Source organism: Mastigoproctus giganteus, chromosome 4 (genome assembly GCF_048544385.1).
Source record: "Mastigoproctus giganteus isolate SK-2022 chromosome 4, ASM4854438v1, whole genome shotgun sequence".
NCBI lineage: Eukaryota > Metazoa > Arthropoda > Arachnida > Uropygi > Thelyphonidae > Mastigoproctus > Mastigoproctus giganteus.
Genome location: NC_143578.1, coordinates 170,986,630 through 170,998,754, shown reverse-complemented (window position 1 = coordinate 170,998,754; position 12,125 = coordinate 170,986,630). Strand labels below are relative to the sequence as shown.

At 33.4% G+C, this 12,125-nt stretch overlaps 1 protein-coding gene across 2 annotated transcripts in view; it reads left to right on the top strand.

Moving 5' to 3' along the window:
* The window catches only part of wds (WD repeat-containing protein wds), a 302,400-nt gene that overhangs the window by 139,454 nt on the left and 150,821 nt on the right, over positions 1-12,125 (top strand). For both annotated transcript variants that reach the window (XM_090371872.1, XM_090371871.1), the window contains exon 8: positions 4,610-4,665. In XM_090371872.1, coding sequence (XP_090227998.1) covers positions 4,610-4,665 — 56 coding nt within the window. The remainder of the gene's footprint in view (positions 1-4,609; positions 4,666-12,125) is intronic.

The window sequence follows — 12,125 nt, the reverse complement described above, 5'->3', positions numbered from 1 at the left end:
TGAAGTCTACTATTTTATGTTTTTAATTGTATGTATTTTTAGTTTTAATTATAGCTATTTTATCATTTTAACATCCATGTAATTAGTCTGTTGTTGTAATAAACTGTCAAGTCGGTGGAAGCAGTATATTATTAATAGATTAATTACTTATTTTATTTGTAATAGAAATTTCAAAACCAACTACTTAGATAGTATTTATTTAGAAAAAGTCACAAATCTCCATAGGCCACATGAACACTTTTTCGTGACTGATATTCCAAGTTAACATTAACTAAATAAATAAATAATTCTGGTAAATATAAGGTTTTGACATGACATAGGCATGTAGGGCTTTTATAAAAGGTTAGTATTTCATTGACTCACTCCAAATTTTAATAAAACCCTGCAACTCTTTGACTTGGATTGTAACAAACTCTTGATGTAGTTTATACTAGACATGAAATAATCGTGTAGTGCATGCTTGACTGCTTTGTAGCAGTTGCTGTCTCATAACGTTAATTCAGAAGTTTTATAGGTAATAATTCTGGAAATGATTACATCCGTACATTGTGTTCAGTGTGGAAAGGGGCATAATCATCCTGTAAAACAGTTATGTTCCCTGGAAGTAATCACTGATAACAAACAGAAATGTCTTCTTAAAAATTCTTTTGTAGTAGTTGCTAGTAACGCTACCATTTACAAAGTCTATTCTGCTTACTCCTTTGCTTGTTATGCAATTCCAAATAATATCACCCAGTGGAAACTTCACTGTTAAGTCTACATTCAGAATGATATGGTTCACTTGGTTTATGCTGAATTTGACAGTTCCCATCTGAAGGTTAAATTTTGACTTGTCAGAAAGATTTTTTTTTTTTGAAGATAAGCATAGGAACAGAAGAATCCTTGCAAGGTATAAGACAGGACTGAGTTTTAGAAGGATTAAAATGATCTTTATTTTACAGATCACAGGCTCTCACTGCCCATTTAACCTCCTTACCAGCACTTAACAAACATGGTCATCATGGTGACTAAGAACTTTGATATTTTACAGTGTCAATCCAGCAGCCATCAGCTTGAATTGCTAGTTCTTTATTTGATGATTCCCTGCAGAGGTTTGCATAGCTGTTGTCAAATCCCTGTGCAATGGATACATTATGGCCAGGAATGATACCCTCTCTCTGTTTAGAAATCAGCAAAGATTAATAAAAGAATTCCAATTTTATTAAAAACTAATATAAATAAAAACTTATTTTCAAATAAAATTATTGGTTTCAACTCAACTTGTATTTCCGATAGTCTGAGAATACAAGCCAAAATACCACCCTCCTCTGTCAATAAAGTAGTAAAGAACACCTTCCTTGTCAATCATAAGACCAGTGAGGAACAAGTGCATGAAATAAGTGAACAGTTCAATTAGATTGACAAGGCAAACTTTACTGTACTGAGTTATTTTATAGGACAGGGGAAAAAAAAATCAGCTTTAGTGCAGTTCTACTAGTGTTGTGTTATCAAGGTGATTAGTGTGTGTTGCTATGATCCAGTAAATAATTACAATTTCAAATATTTTATATGCTCATAGTAGAAGCTATATGACTTCATGAACAAATTTGGTAAGTAAATTTTGGGCTTAGTTTGAAAGTCAGCTTCTTTCCATCATGAATTCCTAACACTGGACCACGTTTCCTTATGATAGTCAAGTCTGCGGGCTCTAAATAGAATTCATAGATAGCAAGTTGGCAGCTATGTTTTTGGAAGCATTAAGTTAAATATTATTCAACTTTAACTTAAATATAATCATATTTGAAGACCCATTCCATCATCCAGTAAGGGTTGTTTGAAGAACTGGTTTTTGAAATAAACAAAAATTCAACTGGTTAAAAAAAAAAAAAAATAAATAAATAAAACCCTACCCATATAGTGTTTCCGATACTTCTAAATGTCATTGACAGTAAAGAAATAGATATTTGCGGTATTGGTTATTTTAGTGTGGGATTTTCTTATGAAAGAAAGAAAGAAAGAATGGATGCATGAAATATTATCCAAAACCATTTGTGGCATTTTTATAATGCCAAGTAGCATTGCTAAGTGTGTGTGGATATTCAACCAGATGAGGAAAAAAAAACTGAGTTCAGTTCTTCTTATGAAGGTTTGGAAATGTCTTTGACAGCAAAGGCTGAACAGCAGTGCCAAGTTATAAACAAAACTTTCACTCAAAACATTTCTTAAGAGGGCAAAGTCTGCAACAGTGTCTTTCTTTGAGCAGTCATAATAATTTGATTTCTAACAAATCTTAGGTAAGCTAATTTTGAAGAATGCTATACTGGTAAACAATCCTATGGCTATACATTAAAATGTGTTATTATCAATGAAATTTAATTTCTAGTGCAGTTTCAAATTTAAAAATCCTCCAGCTTTTTTCTAAAAATTTTCTCCTCTTTTCCTCCATTCTTCGGTTTTTCAAGTCAAAAGTTGGTGCTGCTGTAAACATGTCTCAAAAGTCTAATTTCTGAGATATTAAACATTTAATCATAAAATAAAAACATAACAAAAAAATTTAAATAAACCTCTTAAAGGAAACATCTAAACTAGCTAGTCAATCTCCACTAAAATACAACAGCAAAAGCTTCAAAACTAAAACTACACATTTAAAAAGATTTTACCAAAAGACATTTAAAATGAAGGAATACTAATTTGAACAACTTTTACACTACACTGCAATAGATTGGAAATTTAATAAAACTTTGATATTTACAGGAACAAATGTTTCAAAGAAATTCTCACTTCTTCGATGATAAAAGAAAATTACATTAATGAAAAATAATTACTTGCATGTTGACTAGAATGTGATTTGTAAACAAAGGGGTAGGTTTAGTTTTTTTTAAGCCTGTTGAAATTGGCCAGTAGTCTCATAGGGGACAGCGTTGATTTACTATTTTTTCTGCCATTTGTTTAAGCATGCCTGCCGAGCCATTTTGCATACTCAAGCAACTGATTATTTTTCTGCTCTTTCTAGCTTGTTCTGGCCTCTCTCTAGGCTGAGCATAGTTCAGCAAACATTGAAATTCTGTTTAAGGTTAGCCCATAACTTTAATGATTCAGCTTTCTATATTGATAATTACCCCCCCCCCCCTTTTTTTTTTTTTTTTTTTTTTTCTTGAGAAGAATCATGTGATGCAGAAAATAAGCTACATTCATTAGCTGCCCAGAATGACAAAAATTGTACAGACTTTTTGTAGAACTTAAATCACTTTGCTTTGTGCAGCTTCATCATTGCCATCATAAGATAAAAATTATTCTAATTGCTTATAAATTTTTATAAAATATAGTTTACATTTTATTATTTCTGTGAAAGTAAAATGTTGTTATACCATGTTGAGAGATAGTTGCAAACTGCAACCAGTAAAGCTGACAAGGTGCCAATTGCCATCTGCATAAAAGAAGTTAAAATAAAAATTAGAAAATTTCAGAAATGAAAAAATAAACTGAAACCTACAACTTACCCAGGGAAGCATAGCAACATGGTTTTCTGCCACGCTTCCAACAAGGAAACCTCCACTCCGCTTAGGCTAGTGGATGAATGCAAACCCCACTAAAGAAAAAACCTAAAATTTGAAAACAAGGGGCCATAATTTCAAGTTACGTGGAGAAATCTTTAGACTGGATTGCAGGAAGTTTTATTTTAGCTAGTGAGTTATTAATTACTGGAATAAGTTATCTAAATAGGTGATACAGGCTGACAGTTTTGGGGAAATTCAAAGGTCAACTTTGAATTTCCCCAAAGGAGGGAAATGCATAGGTTGTCTATTTCCTTTTCTCTTATTAATAATTATTATTTTTAAAATTTTCTTCTTATTATTATTTTATCTTATTCTTTTTTATTTATTTTTTGTTATTTTCTTTTTATTTTATTTTTTTGACTGGTGTAGCATAAGCCATAGGCTTCCTTGCACCATTTGGCCATTGCTAATACTAATACCGTGGAAATACCCAAACACTCCCATTTCTGTCGTGGCTTGCTAACAGCAAAAACGATGGATGCCACAATGCAAAAAATCAAGACAGGCACAACAACAGAAAACACATCTTAACTATAGTTATTCCAATAACTAGGAAACAACTCAAACAGATTAAAAGTCAAAAAATTAGATGCTGGCTGCCCAGTTGACAAGTTATGTTGCATATCTACCAAAAGGTAGATATGCAACATAACATCTAACTGTAAATTAACTGCAAAAATTAATTTGACAATCACAATTAAAAAATTTAAAAGTAAAAAATTCAAATAAGTTAATAATCTAAATTAGAATAGGGAGAACCATATCAAAGAATACAATCAAAAGAGCAGTGCAGAGCAGGCAGAAGATAAGACCTGGTTGAACAGATAATGAATTTTGTAAAATTAAAACACTATTATACCACATTGAAGTGATTTTCAGATCTTATTAGCTTATGTTTGTAATTTGCACTAATGAATTGCTATTAGTATTTAGTGAAGCTCTTTATTTATAGAAATAGTTTGGAAAAAATGTACAATTATTATTTTAGAGAGCATCTCTATAAATAAATAAATATCTTTATTTACTTAATTCTAATTGATGTTTTGTGTCTAATAACTGCCTACTTATTTTAGGTTCATTTCAACAGAGATGGTTCACTAATTGTATCTAGTAGCTATGATGGTCTGTGGTAAGTTAAAAAGTGGCACATGTTTGAGAGAGGGGGGGGATTAATTATAATACTAATAAATTTATATAAATTTATTTAAGTAAAAATATGAAGTAAATATTTTGAAAGAATAGCTACATAATCATTGTATTTGGCATTTTAACATAATGTTTCTAACCCTGCATGTATGTGCATGTGCACACACACTTGAATGTGACATTTGGTCATTAGTATTATCCATCTTGAGAAACTTCAGATTTTGAGGATATTAGGAGTTAATAAGTCACTAAAGAATGATGAATAATACCACGAAGTTTTGTTTAAGTTAGTTGGATGTCTTATTTCCATTGGACCCTAGATTATTGTACAATCAGTCCTCGTATAGCACGATAGTTGCGTTCCTAGAAACCCTCGTGCAATGCAAAATCGTGCAATATAAACAACAGGCCCTATGGGAAAAATGGGGTTAAGTGCCGACCACCCAAGATTGAACACACATTTGTAACCAAAACATTACCAAACACAATAAATTATCATAATAAAATACTTACGCATTTTATTACGACTATTACGTAATAAAATATTGCTAATGCTTTTACTTCTATCGTAAGCAAACTTGTTTTTTTTGTTTGATTTTCTATCCAAACAGATGACAAGCGTTCCATCTCTTCCAATTCTTTGTGTCTTAATCTAATGGATTTTAATTACACTTTGAGTTGTTCCTGCTATGAAAGTTGTTTTTATTTTCTCTGCATTCTTTCTAATTCTCGGCGTTGCCTCATTTAGGTCTGTAGCACGTGCAATATCACATGGTCTTTCATTTCACTCAAAGCGTTTCACAATTTCATATTTTTTCTCTATCGACAGAGGCGGACTGGCCATAAGCCTTACCGGGGAAACCGCGGTGGGCCAGAGGCCGGTGTGATTTTGGCCATAAACCATAGTATGAGGCCACTATAAATTTTCCCGGGTAAGAATTTTTGACTCAGTCCGCCTCTGTTTATCGATATTGCCTTTCTTTTTCTCTCTGATTCTGCAGTATCTTCACCAGGACGCTTCCTTTTCACACCTTTTAAGTATTTTACTCATTTTTAGGGAACAAAGCACAATTACAAAACGAGGAGGCACACTTGATACACATAAACAAAGCTGCGCGTGTGTAGCAACTGAATAAACAACACCGTAAAGGCTGAGATACACTATTAACACCTCACATTTTACTAAAGCACATTTCTAGGCATTACTACCATAAAACAATAAAAACAATTTCCAGTTGCGTTTCTGCTAGTGGAATCTGGTAGTAAACTCGATCTAATTGCATTTGCAATTATACCGATAGCTGGAATTGTGTTGGTTTTTACATTATTATGGTGAAATGTATTTCCCCTTCACTGATATAAAAAACAAATACATTTTGAGAATCTTCTTTTCATTCCTATCGTGTTGCGTTCGGTTGGGGTGATTCTGCGTTCGACTGCCATTTGTAAACACAAAGGCGAATCGTGCATAAGGGAATTCGGTTCGTGTTATATAAGATATCGTTCCCCTATTTATAAATTGTGTATGATCGAATTCGTGTAGTGTAAACACGTGTTATACGAGGACTGACTGTACCATGATCCAATTGGAAATAATGAATTTTGGATTAAGATATTATTGAAATGTAACAATAAAATAATAAATTTTTCCTCAGTACAAACCCTTATTGTATCTGTTGTGGGGTGGCACCTGGAACTACAAACTCTGCAGTGTTAGAAAAACTGTTTTAAAAAAAAAAAAAAAAAAGTAGAATGTGTGGGTGGTTTTTTTTTTTTTTTTTTTGTGTGTGTGATGTGTTATGTTTCTATGTTGATTGCATTCCATGCCGCAAAAAATCAGGTGGACCAACATCTACTGTTCTAACAGTCCAAAAATAGACATGAATCCTGTGCCCACTGGGGGGGGGTATGCAATACCAGTGGGTGCTAGCAATCTTGCGATCAAGGCTGCCCAAGCCTTAACCACTAGCCAAAAAGGAGGGGTACAATTAACTACAGACTAACAATTAAGGAGCAACTGAGAATTAATTATTACAGAAAATAAGGAAATGTAAGTTGAAATAACTGCAATCGACAAGGCTACTGATTATAAAAAAATAAAGTGAATCCATTAAGTGTGATGAGACAGTTCAGGAAGTGGTTGTGTTTAAAGTACTTGAGAGAGTTTTTCTAAGGGAAAACACCTTTTTTGCTTTGTCCTGGAAGGCATGGAAGTTTGGTTTACACTTGACAAAGGTTTCTTCTTGACCAGGCAGGAGAGGTCCAGTGCAGGAAAACAGTTGTCTGAAAGCTTTCTAGATAAGACCATGGAAGAGAATATGGATGGAGTCTCACATATGTACTCCACAGAGACAGATTTCAGTTGTAGAGAAACTGAAGTAGTACAGCTTAGGTTCAAGTTAGGTGATCCATACTCAGTCAATATAAAACAAGAATGTAGACTAGGAGTAAGCCACTTAAGAGTGAATTTGCTGAATGAAGTAGCAGTTAGGAAGAATTGGAATGTTGTTCTGCCCTTTTGTAGAAGGATTCTGTTGACATTGCCATCGTGTTTTACTGCTTTTAGCCATTTGACTGAGCCATATACACTCAGTCAAATTTTAAATGACCAATGTGTCAGCAATTTTTAAAATCGATTAATAAATATACATTCATATGAAATATATAATTTGCTTTTATCATTGTACTGATTTTATTGATATGTCTATGTATATATATGTACTTTTCAATGAAGTAACCTTTTTAAAAGTTTAATTTTTAATTTTAACCTTTTTATGGTGCACCTTTTCTGTTTTTGCACCACAAAAATCAAAATCAAATCAAACCTTGCCATCGTTCAGTCAAGATTTGCAGATATTGTTTTCTCCTGTTTTGGAGCAGCATCTGGATCAGTGGATATGCCATCAAATTCCATGACAACCTTTTCTGATGTTGTAGGATAGTCCTCTGTAAGAATAAGTCCAGGGTAGACAGCTAGCAGTAATTTGGAGGGCAGGAGTTGAGCCTATACAACATGCATGTGTGCATTTTAGAGTTGAGCTTGACCTGGAAGGTACAAAGCCTGACACGGTGAAACCAGACCCCTGTTCTGTAGGTGGCAATGAGTAGTACAACAGCTTTGTACATCAGTCTGAGGGTTTTGGAACTAAGTCCCCACTCCTGATGGGAAATTCAAATAAACACGGAAGAAAATCTGTTGATTTTTCTCTGTGAGATGTGTAGGAGGAAAGAAAGTTTGTCCAGCATAAGCCCAAGATATTTTGTATTGGCAACTATAGGATTTGAGCAGTTATACAGCTTTATAGTAGAAGGCCCTGGAGGAAGAGAGATGCCTCTTGAAGACCTAGCAGAAGTTTTGGCAGGTGCGATTTTAAGTTTGTTGGTGAGTCCACAGTTTTGGAGTTCATTCAGAACAGTATTAACATTATTCTCAAATTGAGAATGCGAATTTCCATAGAAAAACTGTGCCAGGTAATCTGCAAATGCATGGGGTGGGGGAATAACTGTAAGTTTTAATGAGCCACTGATTGATAATCATGTTCCATAGTAGAGTATCCTAAGACAGATACTTGGGGGCAGCCATGTCAAACTTTCTGAATAACAGAATTATAATTCGAGGCCAGTGGTATACCTGTTGCAGAAGTAGTCTCTAATGTGCAGTGGTTTCCAAGCTTTTTTTAATAACGGCACCTCCTAAGTAATTTATTTTATTTTGCGGCACCCATACTCAGTTTTCTAAATATATATATAATATTAAAAATATATATATTTATCACAATTTTATTATAAAAATTACATTTTATTTTGTGGCACCCCTACTCAATTTTCTAAATACATATAAAATATTAAAAAAATATATATTTATCAGAATAATATTATTATAAAAATTATATTTCATAATACAAATTATATATATGCAGTATATAATTTTATTCTTTATATGGAGGTACTAAGTAAACATCAGTTATAGATCACCACAAAATTAAAAAGATACTGTACACCTTTTTATAATGAAATAAACATATATATTAAAAAATAGTAAGCTCAAGTTACTTAAACCCAAATTACCGGTTGAAAACCACTGCTCTAATGGTTTCAAAGTTTCTGAGGACATCTTTAGGAGTTTAAAATGTTCCACGATGCTCTCCCACCAAAGTGAGTCAAAGGCACCCTCTAAGTCATTGAAAACAACCAAGGTATATTTGAGGATAGTGAAGTGGATGCAGTGAATAAATTCAACCAGAACGTCTTCAGTACTGAGTCCAGGAATAAAGCCAAATTAGTTGAAAAAAAATAAATATATATATAGGAAGGAAATTAATTACTGCCAAGTAAATAATGGTACGAAATTAAAAGATTAATATATTGGTTTTTTTTTAGTTTTTTTTTATTTTAATTTTATCATACATTACAGGTCAGGTCAAACCCCAGTTACAGTGTACTGGAAAAATATAATAATTAAAGATAAAAACAAAAAAATAGATAAGAATGCAAAACAAACATTTTAGTCTTTAGAATCTGTTAAAACTCTAATTTTAAATAAATACAAACTATTGAATAATGTAAAAGCTAAAACACTTTTTAAAGCAATAATATAAGATGTAAATAAATGATTCACTAATTAAAATTCTGAAAGAACATTATAAAATTTAAATACATTTTAAGGTTGCCTAAAATATACAAGTATTAAACTAAAATCTAAGAATGAACATATGGCTGTATGAAAGAATGAATGTCAATAAATCTAAAATATTTTATAGATATTTTAGAATAACTAAAATATATATATATTAAATGTAAAAGATGATTGATTGAGTTGTCTATCATAATCTGTACGATTTTTTAGTAAAAATAATTTTTTATATTGAGTATATCGTTTGTAGTATGAAAATTAAAATAAATTAACAAGTCAGGGCAGTGAACTTTGTTATGTAAAATATTATGAATGAATCGATGACCCAAAAGGATATGCTGTTTAGCCAAAGACTTCAAATTGTGTCTTTATGTATTTGTCATACTGATGTTTAAATATCTAATTTCACCATCTAATCTAAGCATACATTTTATGGCATCATGCCGTATGTGCTCCAAAGCAACAACTGGAGGACCAGAGATGGGAGAGACCAAAGGAAAGAGGCAAATTGTACAATGGGAAGAACCAAGGAGATGTAAATTGTTCTATATATATAATGATGCTTAAGATATGTAGTAGCATTTCAACAAGCCTGAGGCTTGATTACCACAAGCAGTAACATTAAAAGTTAACTTCGAGATCTTTACTGATACTCTTAACTTGCATTCATTAAAAAAATTTTTGTACTTCATGTAAAATGTAGTAATAGTAGTGGCATATGATGCAAGAAAGCAAGCTTATATAGCATCAGCCAAAAAAAAAAAAAAAACCATGGTTCACTCATCTGTATCCCCAAGAATTTTTCGAGTTCTCCCTTGAATTTATTCAACCCATCCACTTCCACAACAACAGATGGAAACCTGTTCGAACAATCAACCACCCGCTGAATGAAGGTAAACTTCCACACATCTATCCTGCAACCATCCTTCCTCAACTTGAATATATGCCACTTCATGTGTGTAGTCTTAGCAAGTGAAAGAATACCATTAACACTCAGTGGAGGCTGAAATTTGTAGAACTGAAGCCTTTATAGGTAAGAGCACCCTTTTGTTCCCTTCACCAGTCTGGTTGCACTTCTCTGTACCCATGCATCCTAAAGTTGAGGCCTTTAGACCTGTATATAGTACTCAGCTTAGAGGGGAACAGGTATCCTGTGTGTTATCAGACATTCAGCCTAAAACACTGATGGATCCAATATCTCTCTATTACAGAAGATTTAGGAGAAGTCTGGTTGGCCTGCCTCCCTAAAATCCACTCATGCACACCTTCTCGATGGTAAGCCCTGTTATGTCACTTAGGTGGCAACGAACGTGTAGAGTGGTTCTCTTCAAGACGCCTGGTCGGCATGAAGAGGAAAAGACAAAACCCTCCAGCATATGAGAGCACAACAATACAAATGGCCCTCAGTCCCCAGCAGCTTTCACTCTCCCTCTTACGGCAGCGAGAGGATCAGAGTGGAAGCAGAGGGGGTACTAAGAATCTCTGGGTACGACCAGGCTGCCATGCACGGAAACTGAACTTGGCCTGTTATAACGTACAATCACTCATCGGTGAAGACAGGATATTAGAGCTGGAAAAGGAATTAGAAAATGTGAATTGGAATATCATCGGTTTGGCTGAAACAAGAAGAAGAAATTAATCACTTATAAGTTTATCAAGTGGAAATCTGCTGTACACCAATGGAAACAGTGAAAGGAGTGAAGGTGGAGTTGGGTTTCTGGTCCATAAAGATTTTAAAAACAACATTTTGGAATTCAAAAGTACATCACCAAGGGTGTCAAGACTAATACTCAAGATTTCTAAGAGGTACAAGCTAAAGATTATAATGATTTATGCACCAACATTGAGCCATGATGATGAAGAGGTTGAAGAAATGTACACCGAAATTGAGTCTTCTAGATGAGCAGAAAACCCACTACACTATTATTATGGGGGACTTCAATGCTAAGGTTGGAAAAAGGCAAAACAGTGCAGAAAGAGGAACTATAGGAAATTTTGGAATTAGTGAAAGAAATAAAAGAGGTGAAAGACTTGTGGAATTTGCAGAATCTCAAGGACTGTCAGTAATGAACACTTTTTTTTTTTTTTTTTTTTTCAAGAAAAGGATGAACAGAAAGTTGACATGGAAGAGTCCAAATGGATTAACAACTAATGAAATCTACTTCATCCTCACTAACAGATGATATATTGTGAATGATGTTACCGTCCTGAATAAGGTAAATGTTGGAAGTGATCACAGAATGGTAAGATGGACACTTGATATAGATGTAGGAAAGGTAAGGAAAAAACTGACTTGTGTAAATAATACAAAGGTCTTTGAGATAACAGAGGAGGAGAAAAAGCAGTATTTACTGGAACTTAAGAACAAGTTTGAGCTTCTGCAGACTGCTCAGGACCAAGATATCGACGAGGAATATTACAACTTTCTGAAAGTGATAAAGCCCAAGAAACCTATAGGGAAACAGAAATCCCAAGAAGAAAAAATTAGTCAAGAAACACTTGTCATGATGAACTGAAGACGACAAATGAAGAGTAAGAAAAACACTGACAGGGAGAAAATTGAGTATACTGAGTTATGCAAAGCCATTAGAAAGAGACTCAGAGAGGACATAAGAAGATTTAACACAAGAAAAGTAGAACAAGCATTAAGGGAAAACAAAGGATTTAAATCAGCAGCCATGAGCAGTAATACAGAAAGATAAATGATACTGAAACTGAAGAATAGTGATGGTGTACTTATAAACAGCAGAGAAAGCATAATCCAAATAGCAGAAGACTACTATAGAGAATTATACAAGGAGCGAGGGAAT